The sequence below is a fragment of the Hyperoodon ampullatus genome (genome assembly GCF_949752795.1).
Source record: "Hyperoodon ampullatus genome assembly, chromosome: 3".
In the NCBI taxonomy this organism is placed as follows: domain Eukaryota; kingdom Metazoa; phylum Chordata; class Mammalia; order Artiodactyla; family Ziphiidae; genus Hyperoodon; species Hyperoodon ampullatus.
The window spans coordinates 127,032,163-127,057,386 of record NC_136916.1 but is presented as its reverse complement, the minus strand read 5'-3'; the positions used below and the strand labels follow the sequence as shown (position 1 = coordinate 127,057,386).

Below are 25,224 nucleotides of genomic sequence, written 5' to 3'. Positions count from 1 at the left end.
GATGAATTAATTAATATTTCATTTGTCAAAGTAGGAATCTATTTTCTTAAATATATTCCTTTGACTTAGAGCAAACATGGCTATATATAACAGGCTTCTATATATAAAATGCAACATTTAAAATATATTTTTGGCAGAGCTACATGGTTTCATGTTTTACCTAATTGGAGCTATTATCAAATAACCATTTCATATTTGGATGTAGAAATATGGGCTGAGATAAAATAAATGGATCTTCTAATTATGATTTTTTACTTTGAACATAGAAAATGATCAGTCTCTCTGTTTTTTATTATTAATATTTGTCTATCCATGTGAAAGGAAGAAAGTATTAAAAATTTAACTTATTCTCATTTAAACCACTTTCATTTAACGTTTTCAAAGATACTTTACATTATCCTTAAAGAAAAAAGTGAGGGTCTTGGACTCTAAGCTGACTACTAAAAGTAAGCCATAAAAAGGATTTCTGAGGATGGAATTTGAAAATTGACATTTTTTGCTAATATAAAAGTTCTAGAGTTAATTTTTACTGTTTTTGAGCTTGATGATAAACATGGCATGTGGTCATGTTAATCCTAATATTCTACCTTATTAAATATAACTTATATAACACAGAATTGAGAATTTGGTCCCCTTGTCCTTAGTAGCATAATTTGGATTGAATTTCTCCCATCTTCTATCCTAAATTCCAAGGGAATAATGAAGTTTGAAAGATATAAAGCAATAGTTTGTGCATATTCTAAGACCTAAATTTATTAAAATTACAATCAATCTCGAACTAGCTACACATTAGCTTCAGTAATGACACATATAGTCTTAAAGAGCAGATGAGTAAGAAAAGTATATTTACCTGCTAACTGTGAAGTTATTTGCCAGCATCTGCCATTGTAGAGACTTTTGGGGACCAACCTTGCTTATATTTTCAAAGGATTATTTGTAAATTTGTTCACATGTATTGCAGATTATATACATAAAGCAAACTTCTGCCTGGTCCTCTAACCAAATGTTAAGCTGCTTTTCTTACTCTCTGATTCAAATTATAAAGACACACCAAATGCAACCATTGGTTCCAGAGGAGCCAATTAAGTGACTGTTCTGTATTCGTGGGTGAAAAAAAACTTTGATGTTAACTTTGTTCAATTTCCACAGTGGTGGTACATTGGTATTCTTATAGACCCTATTCTCTTTTTTCCATACTCAAGGAAAATGTTAGTTTCTCTTTACTGTGCCACATACCTTTCCTTCCTTAAAAATGCAGGATATCTACTGAATACCTTAATTTTCCTGTTACCTTTATCTTTGCCAAAATACATTTTCATAAAACTTGTTCTCTTACTTTGCCTTTTGCTTACTTCACATTCCTGTTTCCAATGTCTCGTATTTTTTTCTAAACATCTCCAATAGGAATTGCATTTGCTAGAGGAATCCCTGAGTAACACCTATAAATTCATGTTTCTTATTCCGGTATCTTGTTTGCATATTGGAACCACAATGCTCAACAATCCTTTTTTAACTTATTCAAAATTGAATTTTCTATGTCAAAACCACTTTTTTATAGACCTCTCGATTCCTCTTTAATTCCATCAGAAACTAAATTTTCTTGGGAAACCTTTTTCATGAAACAATTAAGTTATCACTTCCTAAACTTAAAACAATATAAAATGTAAAATTTCTTGTCCCAGATTTTCAAGAATTGGTTCTATGATCATTGGTAAGCTACTGCATCTTCTAAATGCAGATTCTTCTGTGTTATAGATTCATCTTTCATTATATAAAAGGGTGAACTAGATGATTACCACAGTTTGTTAAGTCCTAAACCTATTCTAAGGTGATAGGTTAATGAGTCAATTCTATTTATTTTCAGTTTTATTTTAAATTGAACTAATTTTTAAACTGGAATTTTATAGCAGGTATCAATTTCCAAAACTCAAGGACAGTTACACGACATCATAGTCTCTAGACCAAATTCAAAATTTACTGTAAAATCTAGTACATTGTTTTTCATTTACTGTGTGTTGTAAAATCAAACTTGAGCACAGATTGAGGCTATTGAAATTTCATTTTCTGAGAAGGTTATTCTGCTTAATTGAACTTCTTGGTTGACCTAAAGTTAAGTAAAAGGCCAGCTTTATTGAAATGATCCTTACTGCTTATGATTCTGAAATATTCCTTGCATCGATGAATACAAAGGATAGAAAAGGTTGAGGTTTTGAAGATTTAGTTTCTTCTGGTTCTTCTGCTTCTTCACTAAAGTCTCCATCTCAGATATTGTTTGACTTTGTTGCTAACAAGTCAGTTTTCCAACTTTCATCTAAGGCTTTATTTTAGCTTTGATACCAGCTTGTTGAGTTATATGGACACACAAGTAAGCTCTAAGAGGCTTTAAAGGGACTGGATTTTTTTAGCTGATTTCATCAATAAAAATATATTGCATAACTGCTCTTACCAAACTCCTAAATTTCCCATTCAGATCATCAGCTGACTTTAATAGTGTGCTGTGATGTAATTAGTTTACATTTTCGTACAACCTCCTTATCTTGTCACAGGCATGTAACAGTTTTTGAGCCAGACCTGGACCTTAGACTATACATTAAATTGTGCAACACTAGATAATTGACCTTAAAATATTTTCTGAATAATAATATTGTGAATACATTTTCTTTCTTTTCGTGTTGCCCTTTTTTCTCATAAAACAAAGGGAGGATCTTGTTAGTTGAAGATTTCTATAATGTCCAAGTTAAATGTACACTTCCCCCAAATTAACAAAGAACTAAAACATAAAAAGTTACCCAGAAAGAATAGGTATTATATTACTTATATTAAAAATTCCTTTTACATTGATATTATTACCAAATCTATGTTGCTAGGAGTTCCTTGGCATTATTTTATATTTTTTTAAATTGATATATAAATGACATATAACATTTTATTAGTTTCAGGTGTACAGCATAATGATTAGATATTTGTATATATTGTGAGATGATCACCATACTAAGTCTAGTTAACATCCATAACCACACACAGTTACAATTTTTTAATAAAAAAGTAAGACTATTTCAAAGTAATCATCTACATTTCAAATGTAGGCACATATGTAAATAATTTTGAAGTTGAAATAGCTATTTTAAATACTCAGTCCTATGTTTCATTGCCTAATATTAGAAAAAAGCACAAAGACTCTTTCTTTGGATACACTATTGTAGTCTAGTTAGGCTTGTGCCCACTTTTAAAGAGTGAGATTACAGTAGAATTTTCTTTTTTGTATTTGCCTTTTTGACTAAAAGAGCTGTATGTTTAATTAAAAAATCAGGAAAGCAATCCAATATAGTGTTCTCTTCTGACTCAACATTTTCTTCTTGTGTGTTCAAGAAAGAACACACAAGCAAGAGAATTTTATTAACTAAAACTCGAGGTAGTATTGGGGACAGTGAAGCAGTTGCACTGATTCTCCTGAGCAAAGCAAGGGAAAGGGTGAAGAATGCTGCTTCCCAGGGAAGCCATACATAATGAAAATGTTATATGTTGGGGACATTTGATCACAATAAGAAGAACGTAGAGAATAGAGTAGCAGAAACTAATGTGTAAAATATTGATGGAAGAGAGCAAAAGAAGTTTTTATAGATTGAGGAAATTTAGAAGAGAAACATAAGGGTTTGACAAGATGAGCTGCTTAAGTTGCAACTCCTCCTCAATTTTTTTTTTTGTTGTTTAGTTTGTTTCTGTAAGTCATTACTTAGTAAAGATTTAGAAAATTCTTTAGACAGATGACTGAATGGGAAATCATGATGCTACTGACCCTATGGGTGATTTAATTATGTATGAATTGTATTCATTTATACTGTTTCACCCCCATTAGATTTTTAAACAAAAGATCAAGGCTGAAACTCTGCAAACTCATGAACAGATATAAATTTTTGTCATTTACGAATCTTTAGGAGAAAGCTTCAGAGATTTGCTGTGATGAATGCTCAAAACAGAAGGTGTTCCAGTCAAATCAGTGATTATAATCATAACTCTTGATCACTAGTGTAACAAGATTAATTTGCAATTTTATCATACTACTCCAGTACAATATCTCTTACATTGCATGTATGTAAACTAAATAACTACAAGAGACTGTTTTTTTTGAATGTCTCATTTTTTTGTTAGTAAGACATATTGCTCATACATTTAAAAAAATTGTATAACTATTAGCAACCTTTTTCCCCAAGCATATAACATATAACAACTTAATTGCACCACCTTGCACAAAGTTGACCATTATAACCATTTAAACAACAAGACAAATGTAAATAAGACAATGAGGAGGGAACAGGAACAAAGGACAGGAAATATATTTTTTCAACTTTATTTGGGTATCATTGACAAAATTATGATATTTAAGGTGTAACGTGATCATTTGATATATGTATACCTTGTGAAAAGATTCTCCCCATCGAGAATTAACACATCCATCACTTCAGATATTTGCCTTCTTTGTGTGTGTATGTGTGTGTGTGTGTGTGTGTGTGTGTGAAAACACTTAAGTTGTTCTTTCTTAGGAAATTTCAATTATACAGTACAGCATCATCTACTATAGCCACGATGTTATATATTAGTTCCTCAGACCTTATTCATCTTATAGCTGAAAGTTTGTACCCTTTTACCAACTTCTCATTTCCTCTATACCCCAGGCCCTAGCAACCACTTTTCTGCTCTGTTTTTATGAGTTTGACCTTTTAACTTATAGATACAGGTATAGATATAGGTATACTCCATCTATAAGTGATTCCATGCAATATTTGTCTTTCTCTTTCTGACATATTTCCCTTAGCATAATGCCCTCACGGTCCACCCATGTTGTTGAAAATGGCAGGATTTCCTTTTTTTCTCATGGCTGAATAATATAGCTCATATGTTTTGAATATTAACCTCTTATCAGATATGTGGTTTGCGAATATTTTCTCCCATTCCATGGATTGCCTTTTCAGTTTGTTGGTGGTATTTTCTGTTTGTTTGGGTTTTTTTTTTAATTTATTGTTTTTTTTGTTGTTGTTGTTGTTGTTTTTTTGCTGTGCAGAAGCTTTTTAGTTTGATGTAATTCCACTTGTTTATTTTTGCTTTTGGTGTCTTTGCTTTTGTGTCAAATCCAAAAATAACATTGCCAAAACCTGTGTCAAGGAGCTTACCCCCTAAGTTTTCTTCTAAGAGCTTTATGGTTTCAGATCTTACGTTTAAGTCTTTAATCCATTTTGAGTTGATTTTTCTTCTATCAAGTAAAGTTGTGGGACACAAAATCAATATATAAAAATCGTTGTGTTTCTATACACTAATGATGAACTATCAGAAAAAAAAGAAATTAAGAAAACAATCCAATTTACAATAGCATTAAAAAGAATAAAATACTTGGGAATAAATTTATCCAAGGAGTTGAAAGATCTATATACTGAAAACTATGAGACATTGATGAAAGAAATCAAAGAAGACACAAATAAACAGAAAGACATTTCTTGCTCATGGATCTGAAGAACAAATACTGTTAAAATATCTGTATTGTCCAAAACAATCTACAGATTTAATGAAATCCTGATCAAAATTTCAGTGGCATTTTTTACAGAAATAGGTAAAACAATCCTAAAATTTTATAGAACCAAAAAGACTCCAAATAGCCAAAGCAATCTTGAGAAAGAATAACAAAGCTGGGGTCATTATGCTTCCTGATTTCAAACTATATTACAAAGCTATAGTAATCAAAAAGATATGGTATTGACATAAAAACAGACACATAGTATTACCAAACCAAACTGGACTACTCACTGGACATGTGTCAAAGCCAATCTACTGACACTGGGTTGTGGTGAAGGAAAATACAGTGTTTATTACAGAGCACCAAGCAAAGAGAGTGGGTAGCCAGGGCTCAAAAGACCCAAACTCCCCAATAGCTTTTAGGGAAGGGTTTTTAAAGACATGTGTGAGGGAGAAGGTTGCTGGGTGCCTGATAAGCTCATGTACAATTCTCTAATTGGTTGATGGTGAGGTAACAGGGTGGTATTTTAGGAATCTCAGTTATCAGTTATCTGGCTCCAACCAGTCTGCAGTCTACTTGCTGGTGGTCAGCATGCAGTTAACTTCTTTTACCTGGTGGAGGTTTTAGTATCTTCAAAACAGCTCAAAGATACATCTCAGGATATTATCTATAGCCCTTGAGGAGGAACTAAAGGTCTTTGACTTTGTTTTATAGATAAACTGTTATTATTTTGTCTTGCTTGACTGCTTTCCTTTGTTTCTGTATTTTCTTTTAAAAACCATTTTTTTCTGATTTAAAATATGACTTCTCTGATTGAATTTGCTCTTTGGAACTTGGGGAAGGCCTAGGAGGCTAAAGTTTTTCTACAAAAAAGAGGCAGGAGACTCAGTTTCAGTAGTCCAGTGGAACAGAATAGGGAGTCCAGAAATAAACCCAAGCTAATATGGTCAACTAATCTTTGATAAGGGCACCAAGAATATGCAATGGAGAAAGGCTAGTCTTTTCAATAATGGTGTTGGGAAAACTGGACAGCCCCATGCAAAACAATGAAACTGGGACCTTATACCATACACAAAAATAAACTCAAAATGGAAATATATTTCTGTACTGGTTTAGGATACCTTTATCATCATAGTGAGTAATGGTGTTTCTAGATCTACTTATACATATATCAAGAATCTAGTTGAGTGAGTTAGAAGCAAAACATTTTAAGTTCCATTTAGATTCTCTCTATGGATACTGCCTATAATGGAGAGGTGCTAATTAAAACAATTTTATTCATATTAATAGCCTAGAAAAATTCAAATAATTAAATCAATTGTTTTATTATAAACACCTTGAATTATTTAGAGTTGTTTTATTCTTCACTTTCTTTTAGACCTAAGAACAGTATAACTAAGTAATAAATAGTATCTAATAATCATACAAAGCAAAGCTTCTAGAAACAGATTAAGAGTACTGAGAATACTATCATTTGTGTTATGAGGAAGAAATTGCAATGGTTCTATACATTATCCATCATGTGCCTAACTTGAACAATACAAATGTACCAGTATTTTCAGTCACATAGCAATAATTCTACACTGTAACTCCAAAATTTTGTCCTGTTGAGAATAGCATTAGAGATATAAAGTAACAATTATTAACAATCTCAGAATGTTTGTGGAGACAGGTGAATACTAATTTTGTAAAATTTATCACCAGATCTTTGGGGTTGCTTTCCTGCTAATTATTTACAAATGCTATAGACTATTTTATTTTTAAACTACATTTCTCAATATTGCCAGTTTCCAAGTTAGACTAACATTGTTAGGGGCTAATTTACAATTTGCTTTTGGTGCTACTTCCTCAATCTGTTGTGCTGGAAAGAACGTGGACTTTGAAGTCATGTTGTTTTAGGTCTGAAGTCTGTCACCTGGGCCGTGTGGGATGCTTGAGAATGTAACTTCTCAGATTTAGTTTCTTTATGTGTAAAATGGAGATACACAGTTTACAAGGCTGTTGTAGAATTGAATGAGGTAATAAGTATGTGAAATGTGCTAGCACAGTTATACAGAGTATATTAATCCTAAAAATGTTAACTATTTCAATCCCTGTCTCTTCTAGATACATTAGCCAGACCCTACAAACTTCTCAGTATCTTTTTCCAAGTCCATCCCTTTTCATATCTTTCCTTATTGAATAAATTCGGCTTATTTTAAGACTTGATTAGCAATTATATTATTCTTTCTGACACCAAATAAGTGGTGTGTCTTCCAACACCAGTTCTCTGATTCTCTGACATCATCTGGATGTCCAAAATTCAATTCACTTCTGACACTAACTGCCTGGCATTAGTGCAGATCCTACAAGTTAAAGGGCTCAGTGCCACGAGACCGCCTCCACTTCAGACATCAGTCACAATTCCCAGTTGCCATCCATACTTCTAACAAACCAACTATAAATTTGGGGGTTCCCATGACTTGGTAGTTCCTCTCCTACCAAGTTTGGTAATTTGCTAAAATGACTCATAGAACTTAGGAAAACACTTTTCCTTGAGTTTACCAGTTTATTATAAAAGATACAACTCAGAAACAGCTAAATAAAAGAGATGCATAGGGCAAGGTATGGGGTGGAGGAGGGATGCCATGTCAAGATTTCATACCTTCCTCAAGTGCACCACCCTCCCAGCACTTCAGTGTGTTCACCAACCTGGAAGCTCTCCAAACCCCATCACTGAGGTGTTTTTATGGAGGTTTCATTACATAGGCAAAATTGATTAAATCACTGGCATTGGCGTTTGAACTCAGTTTTCAACCTCCAGCCTCTCTCTCCTCCCTGAAAGTCAGGGGGTGGGACTAAAAGTTCCAAAAGTTTTAGGAGATCTGTTCCAGGAATGAAAAACACAGATCATATATATGTAACATATAATTTATATATATATGTATTTCCTATCATACTACAGCAATTAATTAGTTATTGCCTTCTAAGAATTCATATATTGTTTGTATTAAATTGTGCATACTCACATCTGTTAAGATGTTATCTTTACACTGATACTGTAAATTATATGTTAATAGGAGCCTTTTTATTCATTTTTGTTTAATCTCTTAATATATCATCGTGTACCTAACATTATCTAAGAATTTTCTAAGTATTTATGTGCTTGATTGATATTAATAAAATAGGGATATTTTGAACCTATATCTGTATGGTAACAAAATGCTTCAAGATATCACATGGTCAAATCTAAATGGTTAACATCTTGAAGATAAATTAGCCTAGGTACAAATATTTTTAGTGTCCCTCGATGACCATAAACAGGTTACTCTCACTCATCTCTTTGAAGTTCAGTTTCCTTACCACTGAGATAGGTATAATTATAAGACCATGAAAAGATTTGAGAGAAAGACACACACACAGAGAAACAGAAGAATAGAGGTTGTCATACGCTAAAGGTAATAATTTCACTATTTTTATTGGACAAAGGAAGGATTTAATTTGCTGACTTAACACTCCAACTCCTCGATTTTCTCATCTCAGTAGTAGACTTTTTTATTTTTAAGGGCACAATTTTTCGTAGATCTCCTTAAACAAAAAAACAGCAAAGAGCAGACAAGTGTCATATTAAGCAGGCATTTGACTTGAGAAAAAATGACCCTATTGTGTGCATGTTTATCAGTCCCCTCTAAGGGTTCAATAATTAAGATCATTCTTACCCTGAAGTTCTCCAAACAGGTGAGCATTCTCCTCTTTTAAACTGTAACTAATTTTTCATCTATAGTCTCACACTCCCTTAAAGACTTAAAAATGGGTTTTATTAATATTCTTTAAGATAGCTTTGGAAGGTTGTTACTTATACAAAAATATATTTTTTTTAATCAAAGGTATTGATTTGCTCACAGTCCTGGTTGTCGTTAGAATCTGGCTATTGTTTTTAAGAAATAGAGGCAAATTTTTATTCATACACAATGTTAAAAGAACTCATGAACTTGTCTCTGATCCCCTTATTGAGAAACAAACATTAATCACATTTTTCTATAGTCTGGGGTTTTCATTCATTACTCTTTCCAGATAAGTTAGACATTTTTATGTGAATTTAAACATTAGAACCATTGCCCATTTGTAACACTTGGAACCAGTAGGTACAAGAACAGAAAATACTAAAATCTTAATTAATTTTGTGCACTTTTTACTTAATTCCTATCAAAATCCTTAATAACTTTAAAATATTACACGTTTACCTCCAGACAGCTAATCCACAGGCACTCATCATGTATATTAATACATGGATAATACAGAAATTCATTTACATGAAGTACACTGCTATATAAGCTGCAATTTGAATCTGGTTTGAAATCCATCGTTAACAACATTTTTCTTTAACATAGCAATTTTGTTGCAATACTTTTTTGCTTTCCACAAAACATGTTTCCCATTTTGACTTATGAAAGTTTGTGAATTCTAAATGCTGGTGTGAATAGGCCAACATCTAATTCAATTGATAACTTTAATAGGGCAAAATTTTCAAAATCCTCTGAGGAAAAGAGAGAAATCATGAAACATTGGTAATATTTGTAATTGGAAAGAATGAAGCATAGATTGTTGTTAAGAGTGTACATTCTGAATCAGATTACCTTGTTTGAATCCTTATTCTGCTACTTTTTAGCTTTGGCTTTCCTTAACTGCTTTGTGCCTCAGTGTCTTCTATAAAATGACTTATTATTATAAAAAGATAAACTGTGTGAACATTTTAACACAATACCTAGCACTTAGTAAATATTCAGTATCAACAAATATAATTTATTTTTATTACCATCATCCTCCAGTATATTTGTAGGGGGATATTTTGACAAACTTTTCAACCAGAGATTTTTAACGTAAGTGAATCCATTCAGTATAATGTATGATGTATTTTTAGAATCATTTTATTTAATTGAACAAAACTCAGGAACCTAGTTATTTCTCCTAAGCAGTCCTACTTTTAAGCATCTCATATCTAAGTGGACTTTTTTCTCACGATATTTTATTTGTTTATTTTAGTTTCTTAAGATTATTTCATAATAGAACATACTGAATAACTCTTACACCATGAAAAACTGGTTCTGTCAGAATAGTGAACTTTAACTTTTTTGACACCTGAAGCTTTCTTTCATCATATTCAAAGACTTCATACTGTACCATTTACTCATAACTGCACAGGTTATCCTCACTGGATATTCCAAAGAATGAGATGCTGAGCTCATTAATAGCCAGTGAGCTTAAAGTAAACCTTATTATTACAGAAGTTTTCCATAGGCAGACCTGACTGAACTATAATGAATATTCTGTTTTACATTCTCTTGCTTTTTTGAGGTTAAGGAACCACCTTGGAATCCAAGTAGTTTGGGCAGTATATTAAATTGCAGTAACGATTACTTTCATTTAGGGATGCTTTTCAATTCAGATTCTATTGAATGTATGAAAACACAGTGTGCTCGAAAAGTTTTAACCCAGCACTGTCAGATGTCTTTACAAGGCTAAATCTTCTAGGTTTGGATGAATGACACATTCATATATAATGAGGGTCTAAAAAATCCATTACTTGAAATAACCTAATAGGTGAGATACATTCAAAGAATTGTCATAGAAAATCATTCATAGAAAAAGTAAATATGTATTTTAAGATATATCCCTGTTAGGTATAATTAATTACATTTATATTCTTTGCCATTTAAAAAGAAATTAATAAGAACGAAGATAAGCAGTTGCAAATACTTTGTTTTGCTAGACAAATGCAAATATAATTTGAAAGTAATTGTATATTCTCTTAATTTATTTTCATTTGACTCTAGTATCATTAATCTCTACTCCACTTTAGCATTTTGTTTCAATGGCCATATCTCTGATCTTGTAATCACTCTAAATTTCTCTATCACTGAAGTATTAAATTGCGACAAAATTCTATTTATTGACTACAAGGTTTTTGCTTCCTGACTCCGATTTCAGTGTATTTGCTTTTCAAGTTTTCTAGTTGTCCTAGTAATACAAACCATTGATTATCTTCCCCCATTAGTTTCCTTCTGAGCTAATTCCTTTCCAGAGCCAGTTTGGATCCCATGGTCTGTTGCTTACACTGTGTCTCCTCAACTACCCTGTCCCCTTGTCCTTATGCCTCACTCTGCTGAGTCTTCACACAGAATATCAAACTGCTGGATTTTCAAGGCTAAAAGGCAACTGTGTAAGTTATCTGTTACTGTGTTAAGAACTGCTGTATTACCTAGGAGCTCAAAAAATATCACATTTTACTAAATCTAGTTATCTAATCTCTAGTGAGTCAATAACTTGAGGAGGCTATTATTTTGCTTCATATGGATTGTGGTATTATCTGGATCATTTGGTGGTACTTTGTGGGTGGCTGGGCTGGTCTGGAAGGTCCAAGATAGCTTCACATCCCCTGAAACCTGGGGATGGCTGGAAGGCTGGGCTTAACTCTGCCCTCTCCTTTATGTAATCGCAGGGCCCCTTCACCTCATCTCTTTAGCAAAGTAGTTGGACTTATTACATGGGTCAGGACTCTCAGAGTGAGTATTTCAAAAGATAGGAAGTGAAATTCCCTGTCTTCTGTGGCGTGGGCCCAGAAATCAGCACAGCATCATTTCTGCTATATGCTATTGGTCAAAGTAATCACAGAGCCCATCCATATTTAACAAAGTGAACATAGAATCAAGGTCTTGATGTGGAGAATATTGAATATACTATGGACATCTTTACTATTTTACATCATTCATTCATTCATTTCAGCATTCATTTATTCAATCAATAATGATTTGTCACTAACTATAATAATAGGTGCTTGATGGATGCAGAGGGTGATTCAATGGCTAGGAAGTTGTAAGTTTCTTTATAATGGAGCTTACACAGGAGACAAATACAATGGTAACTAACATTATATTATTAACAGTAGGAGAGATACTTCACTTACTGGTAGTCAAAGGTGGGCTTTCTGAAGGTAGAATCTAAAAGATGAGAGTCACAGAGCCGTGGATAAAGTAAAGGAAAGACAAAACACAATCAGAGGTCCATTGTCCGGAAAGGGTTTATCATGCAGAAGCAGGAAGAAAACCTATGTTTCTGAAACATAATGTTCAAGATGAGAATAGTTGGGTATACGACTAGAGCCAGAACTTTCAGGACCTTGTAGGCCTGGTTAACAAGCAGGGGTGAGTCAATAAAGTGTTCTAAACAGGAGAATAGAATAGCTGATTCTCTCGTAAAGGGACGTCTGGCCAGTCTCAGAAGGTTGAGAGAAGGTCAAAAGAGGAAGCATGTTGGCCTGCTAGAAGACTATCACAGGACATTTGTAGTAGTCCATGTGAGAGGTAATAGTGGTGATAGTGGAGACTGAGAGAAATGTATAAATTCCCAATATATTTTGAAGGTAGAATCAATAGAAATAACCATCTTTTCTAATCACAGACAATATTGTTGAACAAATAGTTTTCATTACTGATCTCTATTTAACCATCCTTTCCTATGCCAAAAATCTGTAACCCAGGTTATAAATACTTCACAGAAAATGCTTTCACTATAATCATTAATAATATTAAACTTGTTGCAAACAGTAGATATTTTAAGTATTAACTTCTGCCTTGCTAACATTTGGCACATTGTATTACTTCCTGTTCTTGGAAGCATACAACTCCTTTAATTTTTGTAACACAACTCTGGATCCACATATCTCTCTGCTAATTTATGTTTATTTTCCTTTAGGAGCTTTTATTTTCCTCCAACCCCGTAAGAGATTATATTCAAGAGTAAATTCAAATTTGACATTTTATATGGCTTTGTTTATACTTCCTCTGAGATATCTCAACAGAACTGTAGCCTGCAGTCAGCCTTCCATTCTGAGCTTTAGATCCATATTTCTGCTTGGCAATCAGAGACATGCATTTCTGGGCATAAAATAGATAAAATATTCCACAAAACCCTTTCAATGCAAACAACTGAAAATGCTGGAAAATATTCTTAAAATATTATGAAAGCATTAAGGTGTTTATTTAAAAATTCAAGGCCAAATTTATACAAAAATAGTACAGTGAGTCTACTTTTGCCCTTGGGGGCATTAGCTGACATGGGCAAATTTGAGCTTCAGTTTTTGATGGCATAGCTGGGCAAGGGATGCAGAACTCCAAACCCAGGTGTTCCCTGGGAAAGTGTCTACCAATAGAAGTTGGAACTCAAAGGACTGTACCCACAGGGTAAGAGTAGAGCAGAAGTAAACCCAGTCTACACATTCCTACTCTCAAGGGAGTGCAAAGAGCCTTGCCTTTGACGTGAGAAGGGTGGAGGTGATGTAAGAACAATTCTTAAATTTATAATGACAAACCAGCTCTTATATATATGGATTTTTGACTCAAATTCATGTCACCCAGATGATTAAAATAAAACCTCAAGCAATGAACTTGGATTAATGTGATCCTAGACATTAATGCCAAGAGTTGTCTATGGACACAAATCTCTAGAGGAGGAAGCCATCATCTGAGGCATGAAGTATCCTCATAAATATTTTTTAAAGGATAATGAGTAGCACAGAGTCAAAATTAACCAAGAATACACAGGAACAAGGTACCCTGAGAGAAAACCAACAGAAAAGCCCTCTCAATACTATAATTGGAAATATCAGATGGTATAAAACAATTACTTTGTTTAAAGACAAGCGTTACTACCTTTGCAGGTAATGAGAAAGTATTAAAACAGTGGTATAAAAGGTATACCAAAGAACTACACAGAGCATTTAGAAATGAAAACTACATTATTGTAAATAACACAATGCAGATTAAGCAGAGCTAAAGAAAGAATTAATGAACTGAATTAGCTCAGAGAATTTATTCATGCAAAAACCTCAAGAAATGGAAAAGTTGGAAGAGAGGTTAAAAGACATGGAAAACAGAATAAAAAGGATTCTCAATTGAGAATAGAAAGAGAACAATACAGGTTTATTTGAAGAGCTAATGATAAGAATTTTCCAAAAATTTCCTAGATGATGGACACCAAAGTTAAATCAAGAGATTTAAGAAGCCCAGCAAATTCCAAACTATAAGTAAAAAGAAATCTGTACCTACAAACATTATATTGAAGCTGTAGAACATCAAAGCAAAAAGATTTTGAAAGTAGCTGGAGGAAAAAAAGATGTTCACTTCAAAGTATGAGACTTTGAGCTTACTTTTCTACAGCAATAATGGCCATCTGAAAACAATGGAATTATATCCTGTTGTGCTGAAAGAAAATAACTGCTAACCTATAATCCTATGTACAAGGAAAATATCTTTTAAGAATGAGGTTAAAGGCCCAGAGATAAATCCATGCACATATTGTCACCTTGTCTTTGATAAAGGAGGCAAGAATATACAGTGGAGAAAATACAGCCTCTTCAATAAGTGGTGCTGGGGAAACTGCACAGATACATATAAAAGAATGAAAGTAGAACAATCCCTAACACCATACACAAAAATAAACAAAACGGATTAAAGACCTAAATGTAAGGCCTTATGCTATAAAACTCTTAGAGGAAAACATAGGCAGAACCCTCTATGACATAGATCACAGGAAGATCCTTTTTGACCCACCTCCTACAGAAATGGAAATAAAACCAAAAATAAACAAATGGGACTGAACTAAACGCAAAAGCTTCTGCACAGCAAAGGAAACCATAAACAAGATGAAAAGACAACCCTCAGAATGGGAGAAAATATGTGCAAACGAAGCAACTGACAAAGGATTAATCTCCAAAATTTACAAGCAGCTCATGCAGCTCAATATCAAAAAAACAAACAACCCAATCCAAAAATGGGCAGAAGACCTAAATAGACATTTCTCCAAAGAAGATATACAGATAGCCAACAAACACATGAAAGAATGTTCAACATCACTAATCATTAGAGAAATGCAAATCAAAACTACAATGAGGTATCACCTCACACTGGTCAGAATGGCCATTATCAAAAAATCTGGAAACAATAAATACTGGAGAGGGTGTGGAGAAAAGGGAACACTCTTGCTCTATTGGTGGGAATGTAAATTGATACAGCCACTATGGAGAACAGTAAGGAGTTTCCTTAAAAAACTAAAATTAGAACTACCATACAACCCAGCAATCCCACTACTGGCCATATACCCTGAGAAAACCATAATTGAAAAAGAGTCATGTACCACAATGTTCATTGCAGTTCTATTTACAATAGCCAGGACATGGAAGCAATCGAAGTGTCCAGCAACAGATGAATGGATAAAGAAGATGTGGCACATACATACAATGGAATATTACTCAGCCATAAAAAGGAATGAAATTGAGATATTTGTAGTGAGGTGGATGGACCTAGAGTCTGTCATACTGGGTGAAGTCAGTCAGAAAGGGAAAAAGAAATACTGTATACTAACCCATATATATGGAATCTAAAAAAAAAAAATGGTTATGAAGAACCTAGGGGCAAGACGTGAATAACACACAGACCTACTAGGGAATGGACTTGAGGATACGAGGAGGGGGAAGGGTAAGCTGGGACAAAGTGAGAGAGTGGCATGGACATATATACACTACCAAACGTAAAATAGATAGCTAGTGGGAAGCAGCAGCATAGAACAGGGAGATCAGCTCGGTGCTCTGTGACCACCTAGAGGGGTGGGACAGGGAGGGTGGGAGGGAGGGAGACGCAAGAGGGAAGAGATATGGGGACATATGTATATGTATAACTGATTCACTTTGTTATAAAGCAGAAACTAACACACCATTGTAAAGCAATTATACTCCACTAAAGATGTTAAAAAAAAAAAAGAATGAGGTAAAATATATATTTTTTGAAAATCAACATCAGAAAGTCTACTAAAGATAATTCAATATGATATACTTTAGGCAAAAGGAAAGTGATCACAGATTTGGAAGGTCTGTGATGAAAGAAGGAATTAAGGGCGAATAAGCTAACATATATCTGGGTAATTTAAAAAATAGTGCAAGTATAAAGTATGATAATGTCCAATAAATTTTTTTTAAATGAGGGAATTAAAGTTCATGACTCAATAACATATGTCAGAACAGGAATAAAAGGAACAAAGTGTTCTAAGATTCTTATTTTGTCTAAGAGGATGGTAAAGGTATTAACTGATGTTTTTGGATAACTTAAGTATGCATGTTGCATGCTTTAAGACAATCAATATAATAATAGAAACAGAGCAGTTATGTTCCCAACTAGAAACAGGAAAAGGGTTAGAATAATGATATAATCCATTAATACAAAGAAAACAAAGAAAGAAAGAACACAAAACAAACAGAAAGAATAAAATAACAGGAAACACTTGTACCCAAATATATCAGTATATTAAACTGAAATGATTAAAGTGCTAAGTACTCTGGGTAAAAGACAAAGATTGTCTGACTTTTTTGAAAGAATAGAATATAACAATGTGCTGTTTAAAAGAGGTGCTAGTAAAATATAAGGTTACTGAAAGTATAAAAGCATGGAAAAGACATAACGTAAATATTAACTAAATGAAAGCCAAGGTAACTATATTAATATGAGACAAAATAGAGTTTTAAATAATAAAACATTAATAGAGATAAAGGAGATATTTCACAAATATAAAAGTTTCAAATCATCAATAACATAAAGCCGATTTAAATTTGTATGTAATGAATAGCATTGCCTCAAGATATGTAGAGCGACAGAACTACAAGAAGAAAATTTTTAAAAGCTACTACCCTTTTAGAAGAGTTCAACACTTTCTTCTAAATTAATCCAAGTAGAATAAATGGGGCAAAAGAAAAACCAAAACCCTAACAACTATATAAATGATATGGACAACACAGTTATCAGACTTAACCCAATAGATCCACATCACATCCCAAAACTACAGACTACTCCTTCTTTGCAAGCACAAACAGGATAATAATCGATCATATTCTGGGAGATAAAACAAGTTTTAACAAATTTCAGATGATTGAATATATATGAACTGTTTTCTCTGAATATGATTCAGTTAAGCACAAAATCAGTACAAAGAAAAAATAAAACATAACCATATGTTTGGAAATAAAGAAGCACTTGGGTGCACAAATTCAACATGTCCACCAAACTCCAAACTACCCCTCCTTTCTTCCCTGTCTTCATCACTCATCCCCCTCTTGTCTAAGGCATCATTTATGGTCCCATGACATTGCCTTAGTTCAGGCCTTCTCTTTGAGTTTCCTCTCTTTGAGGTTCATGCTCCTCCTATCTGCCACACTATGCCTTCTAAAAGATTGGTTTAATCATATAAAGCCTTTATTTAAAAAAATTTTAAAGACCCTCAGTACCAACAGGATAAAATTCAAACTCCATAACATGACATTCAAGGATCTTTGATAGAGCCTCTGCTTTTCTTTTCATCTTTATTTCTTCCCAAGCCTTTGTGCACCTTTTATGCATCAGTTATGCTATTCACTTATACTTCCCTAAACACCCTGTTCTCCCTGTCTCCTCCTTACCTTTGCACCTACTTACCCCTCTACCTGGGATGTCCTCTCTTACTATTCACCCACCTGACCATTTCCTATATATCCTGGGAGATACAATTCAAGTATACATTCCATGCCTGGTCAATCCTCATAGTGTTATTCACTTCTTCACTTTCTACCCTAGAATTGTTTTTTGTACTTCAGTTTTTTAAATTAGCTATTTAAATGTCTGCCTATTGTGTTAGACCAAAAACTACATGCAGATAGGATTTTTTCTTGTTCATTTCTTTTTCTATTCTTAGCACTTATATAAGGACGGCTCAAAAATTGAATTTATGAATAAAATTAAAATTCTTATGGTAGCTTAAACATATTTGTTGAAAGAAGCAAGAAGGGTCAGTCAATATGTTGGCTATGAGAAAGGAGAGCAATATTATAAAAAGTAGATGGAATGACATGTAAAGAATATCAGATGGCACATTTGGTGTGGTAGTCCTAAAACCTTTTAGCATCCTGAAGGAAGGGCTTCCAGGTAGAGTTGTACAGCTTTTATACTGCACAACTAAAGAGGGTGCCATACACATCTAGTCAAGGATGTGATATTGTTGCCCAGAGCAATCCTGATTGCAAAAAATCCTGAGTGGTCCCACACAATTTCCTTGATCAAATGAACCATGTCATTAGAGCCCAGGAAATAATTGTTATCTATTATGACAGTTGGGAGTCATCATTAAGAAAAGGCCTGTATTTTGCGTACCTTAATGAGAGAAATGTGTAACACCTTTTGGAAATCTTCCTGTCAAAAACAAAAAGATTAGGTACCTAACGTAGCAAGTTTTGATTTTATGGGAAGAAACTCACAATTAAGCCAAATAAATGAGCCATTGCAGTGGGTTGAAATCCATATCCACCTGTGGTATAATTTGCAAAGTTTGCTTAAGGTTTATGCATGAATATTATGACTTGCAGTCAAATTCTTTCTAACCGAATAATTTAGAAAATAAATTTATATACTTGTGTTACCCATTTTATTAAATAATTGGTATCCAGAAGCCCAAGGACTGAGCCTCATATGGGATAATTAGATTTCACTGATTTGAACCAATGGCTTCATCTGCTTCAGAATTTCATGCTAATGTGGATACTCTGCTTTTATACCCAGAACATCATTTGCTTGCTAACAGTATAAACCAAACATACTTATGACATTTTTTTCTGGGAAGCAACTAGAAAGAAAAAATAAACTCTGCTTAGTTTCACCTGCAAATACTTTTTTAAAGCAGTGAGTGTTATTCATTGCTCACACTCAGGAATCACGTTTCCCTACCCAAGCTGAAATTCCCAGGCCTAAATATGTTCTCCACCCACTTCTTAATGTTCCTTCCCGGGGCTTCCCTGTTGGCACAGTGGTTGAGAGTCCACCTGCCGATGCAGGGGACATGGGTTAGTGCCCCGGTCCGGAAAGATCCCACATGCCCCGGAGTGGCTGGGCCCGTGAGCCATGGCTGCTGAGCCTGTGCATCTGGAGCCTGTGCTCCACAATGGGAGAGGACACAACAGTGAGAGGCCCGCGTACCGCAAAATAAGGCCCACACACACACACAAAATATATATATATATATATATATATATATATATATATATATATATATATATATATTCCTTCCCTGTTGCTAGATGTATTCTTAAAAATAGCTTCTCACAGTAAGAGTAGCCACTGGCTTATTGCAAACCACATATTTTATCTGTTTTAATATCTCTTTTCTACAGATCCTCCTGCTGTGGAACCAGCATTTCTGGAAATCCGGCAAGGACAAGACCGCAGTGTCACTATGAGCTGCAGGGTCTTGAGAGCCTATCCAATACGGGTGCTGACCTATGAGTGGCGCTTGGGAAACAAGTTATTACGGATGGGTCAATTTGACTCTCAAGAATACACAGAGTACCCGGTGAAGAGTCTTTCCAACGAAAACTATGGGGTTTATAATTGTAGCATCATAAATGAAGCTGGAGCAGGGAGATGCAGCTTTCTTGTTACAGGTAAGATGCTGAATATTTTGCTTTTTTTTTTTTTAGATCATGGGAGCTTAGGCTTATGTCAATATAAGAATGAAAGCATTTTGCAGATCCATGGAGCATACCATGAACAGCTTGACTGTTCATATTTAGAGTTTCTACTCATTTATTTTCAAGGCAAGTCTATTTTAGTAGTTAAGATAGTTAATGTGCCTATAAAATTAGAAGTTTATGTGAATTCAAATAGAGTTGGTGATGAGGTTGGTTATGTTGAGTGTTTCAGTAATAAAGTGGCAAATCTTAACTAGCTTTATTTAAATCAAATTGCAAATATAATACATGTTTTCTTTTGCAAGTTTAAAATCCCTTGCAATCCAATACCTGTTCTGGTTTTAATAGTAGAGAGTGCTTTCTTTCTTTTTCTTGTTTATTTATTTATTACCTCTTAATGTATGGTGAATCTTCATTTTGTCCCTGGCTTACCATAGGACCACAGATATTCAAAGGGAAATCAATATAGTTGTATCTGGTATATAATGAATTAGAGAGAATTATAATTTTTGATATCATCTTTTAATGTATTTAAGGAAATATTAAATCTGTATTAAATCATACATGTTTATTTAAATTATTTTGGTAATCTAAGGTAAATCTGTGTAATTTTTGAGCTAGAGTTTAGGCATACATTAAAAGGATATACTCCTTTTCATTATTATTTTGTTCTAGATAAAATTAGTTGAAACGGTTATAGTGTTTACGCTACTAAAAGAAGAAACTGGGCATTGTATGTTATCTGGAAAGCAATCATAAAAATCATGATTAAAATGTTTCAGAATTAATTAAATCTTGTTCATTGGTAATATAAATTCTTATTAATAAGTTCTTACTCATAAGAGAACTCTCTAATATGGGTTGCCTTGAGACATTTTTGCCTCCTGAAATGGGATATTAGGTGGATAAAATACAATTGACTAACCAAAGAATATGAAGACATCCTCTCTGCTGGATCTTACCACCTCTTGGTTTTGCAATCTCTTTTATTAACATTCAGTTGAACTTAAGGTTTTTCTACTTTGATACTTAAAGTGAACTATTAAAGTGAAATAAAAAATCCCTAGGACAATTACTTACATGGTGATCCAATTTTTCTTCCTAGGAATATTTACAAGGGTAAGAGAATGTAATCTATTACTCTATGGGGTAATTTAAATGGCATGATATACTTTCATTCCTTATTTATATGTTATTATCCCAAGCAATAAGAATCCTTCAAAGGCAATTGTTTTTCACATATTGGTACAAATGGAGCACTTTACTTTCTTTCATTAACCCTCCAAAATAAAAATACTCCATAAAATTAACTAAACCCCTTTCTTCAATCTTTTTGGCTTTATACACATTCTGATTTTCTCTGCTGACACTGCTTTCTAACTTTGACTGGTTTAGACCATGCTGCCTCTGCAAGATTTTCATTTGTTCTCTATTATATGATCCAAATCCTATTTTTTGAGCTAGAAGACAAGCTGAGATCAGAATAAACACTAGCTCCATTCTCCCATTCCAGATCCATGGGGTGCAGTAAGTAGATTTCAGTAGTTGCAGGAAGGAATAAACCTGTTGTGGATTGCCCCATAGAAGGAGAGGAAACAGCCCCGTGCATTAATTTGTTTCCAGTGTGCATTTTTCAATCTCCAGGTCAACCTCATAGTTTCAAGATCTCCACATAAAATCTAATAAAGTTTTGAAGAGGAGAAAAAGAAATGATTGAATTCCAAATGCAGTATAATTCAGGAAAATATATAAGGAAATCAGTGATTCCATAGAATCAGACCTCTGGAAGAAACTTTGAAAGGCTATTTACTTTTCTATTAAAACATACCAGAATTAGTAGTAATCCTTATCAATTTCCCATAATTCAAAACTCTTTGAAGCTATGCAGAAGAGAACTAGAGAATATAATATATGCAAGGGTTCATATATTTATTATGCATATGTTCTTTACCCACAAAGCAGATCTTTGAAGACAATTCTTTTTCCTTGAGGCCCAAATTAACTAAGAAACATTTAAATTTTCAAAGTTATAACTATTGTACCAAATTTAAGAATTTAAACTCTTCCACTTGCTTGTCCTAAATGTCCTGAAAGTGGACTTGATCTGACTGCACGTCAAAATGTACAGAATTGAACTAAAAGGCAATGGCAGCCCTCATGTCTATATGTATTCCAGCTCCCGGGAAAGCTCAAAAGTTCGGACGTGTTTTCTTCATTTATATCATGAGTATGCAATGTGTGTGGGTGTTTGGGGGTAAGAGAGTGGGGTTGTGTTTACCAAGAATTCAGAGGGGCTGTGAGAATATTTTCCTGGAAAGGAAAAGAAGATAGTAAGCAAAGGTATTTTGGGAAGAGTGACCAACCTAGCTTGTTGTGCACTGTCCATATTAGAGAATATTAGCTATAATACTACAAAATACTGTGTACTTTCATTTACTTTATTTACTAGCATTATTATAGTGAAGTTAAGCCTAGTTTTTTTGTGTTTTAAGCCTTTGTGAACTATGGCAGGAACACGAACACCATTTATCATATTTTTCTGTGGGAGAATTTTTACAAGTTCTATAAATAAACGTGACATTAATTTATTATAATAAGTCCACTTGTAAATGCGTAATTCCAAGTATATATGTATAAATATATAGACATAAGTATTTCTATATTAATAAATAGTTTTGTACTGTTTAGCAGATCACTCAACTGGAGCATGGATTTCACTTTATCACAGGTTCAAATGCTCCAAATTAACATTTGGAAAAAATGTTTTAAAGACTTCAAAACATCTAGGCACATTCATTATATTACAGATACGAGTGAATAACATCCTAGGTTAGATCCTAGCACACAGCTTGATCCAGAAAAGAAAACCAGTAAATCTGGGATGATGGAATAGATAGAGGGATGACCAAGAGTGAATGATTAAATGGAAGTAATCTTACTGAAAATTATTTTTTAATGGGAAAAAAATCAGGGTGAAAGAGTAGTTCAAGTTGAAAATAAGTAGTGTGTTGAATAGTATCCCACAAGAAGGTAAATCCATGTCCTAATCCCCAAACCCTGTGAATATCACTTTATGTGGCAATACATGATTAAGTTAAGGATTTTGAGAGAAGGAGCTTATCCTGGATCAAGTAAGGTTAGTGAAAGATTTAATGTCCTTATGGTTGCATGATAGAGGGCCCTAGTATTTTGCTGGTTTTGGGGTGAAGGCCACTTTCATGTCTTAGAATATTTCTGCAGGTCCTAGAGATCACCTGTAATTCCTTGTCACATGTGCTTTTCCAATGTGGCTGCTTAATTCATCAAGCCATGAGGAAGAATCTCTAGCTCTAGTCTGTTAAGATGGAATCTTATATAACATAACCTAATTACTGAAGGAACATCTCATCTCAGTTTTTTCCCACCCTCCATGGGAGAGAATTATATACAAAGACATTAATAACAGAGGTAAAAATCACTGGAGTCACCTTAGGTTCAGTCTGCCACATGTATCAACATTGCCTGCTGCTAGGAGTACTTTTAAATACAACCTACATATGAAACTGTTTTATCTATGGCAATAGTTAAAGAAATTCCTTATAGTTTAATCCCTTTCAATAAACATGGCAAATAGGGTTTTACAAATAAAAATTTGCCTGTGACTGTTGCTTTCACCTCTAATTTGGAAGTATTTGTACTGGGATTGTGCATCCTCTACTTTTCTTTTGATATATTACAACATTCAGATTGACATTTTGGAACTACTCTTTTGTCCATATTCAGCACCAGTGGATCAGACACATAACCAAAATTAGACAGATCCTAGAGAACAAATAAAGCAAGAGTGAGACATTTTTATGAAATGGAGTACATGCCCTCACTCAGTGAATGTAAAGAAATTCAGGATGACTGAGAACTGTGATATGCCTAAGACAGGCTGTTGGATTACTCTAGCATTACTTAGTTCTAAAGAATGAAAAGGATGAAATAACAACCAAGTCAAATTTGACTCCAAATCAAAATGTTTTATTCTTGTTTTCTAAACTCAGATTGAGTTATGTAGTAACCAGATAGAAAATGTATTTTATTCTCTGGCAATGCATATATTTGTGCTATTCAGCTGGATACTTGTTTGTTATGAGTGTCTAAACATGAACATCATAAAACTGTAGAAAAATCATTTAGAACTATCAGAAGTAAGAGCAAATGAACTAATGGAAAAATATCTAATAAAATTCCCTGTGATAACTCTAAAAGGCAAAAAACTTCAATGTCAAATATTTTTCAGAGCCAAAATTCTGTTAAATTTATTAGAATTTTACTTATGATGATAACAGATAGACTAATGGATCCCAGTGTTTCAGCCAGCCTTATGAATTACAGTTATGTTAAAACTATAGAGCAGAAAATGCATCATATGTCCTAACAACTCTTGATGTATTCTATGGTGTACAAAGTGATTCCACTTGTATTCTTTTCATTCAAACAATTCTGCTATGGGTGTAGAAGAAGCAATATCACCCTTGTATGACAGGTAAGCTAATAGAGGCTAAGGAAACCAAAAGTAAAATGTGTATCTTCTGACTGTAAATTCAAGCTCTTTTTGACACACCTCAGTAACTCTTTTATTAGTGGTTCTAAAGGAATTTTTGGATAATTAAGCTAGATAAAATGTAGATGAGTCCATGCTGAACCTAAAAAAGTAGAAATAAAAATGTAAATATTAATTAAGGAAGTTAATACTATGACTTAGCAAAAATTTTACCAAAATATTTACTTTAATATTGAATCTAATTTATACAATATTTAGAGATGGAGCAGAAAGGGCTGATTAGAGGAAGGCTTATAGGAGTTTGTGTTGATTCCATCCTAGTCCTTACCTGAGGATTGGGATGCATAGATAAGGTGAAACTGTTGAGGCTCAGCATACTCTTCTGTATCAGGTTCAGAGCAGAAAACTGACAGTAGAGTTCAAGCAGTGATGGAGAAAGCTAGAATTTTCAGCTTAGCAAAATAAGATATACCTTCTTAAAATTCCGAACATCCTGCTGAGATATCAGAATGATTAAGCCTTAGGAGTCAGGGCCTTGCTTGAAAATAAAGGCTTATTCTAGATACTCCCAAACAAAGGCTAACACCAAACCCCGATAAGATTCATGGGGAGGTAGAATTTGGAAGTAGAGTTCCACCAATTTGTAAGAGCAAGTCTCTACGTTCTCCATAC

The 25,224-nt window shown here is 33.7% G+C and overlaps 1 protein-coding gene across 2 annotated transcripts in view; it reads left to right on the top strand.

Moving 5' to 3' along the window:
- The window catches only part of MDGA2 (MAM domain containing glycosylphosphatidylinositol anchor 2), a gene marked incomplete at both ends in the record, with an annotated part of 734,576 nt that overhangs the window by 602,462 nt on the left and 106,890 nt on the right, over nt 1-25,224 (top strand). For both annotated transcript variants that reach the window (XM_079699828.1, XM_079699829.1), the window contains one exon: nt 19,725-19,994. In XM_079699828.1, the coding sequence (XP_079555954.1) occupies nt 19,725-19,994 (270 nt within the window). The remainder of the gene's footprint in view (nt 1-19,724; nt 19,995-25,224) is intronic.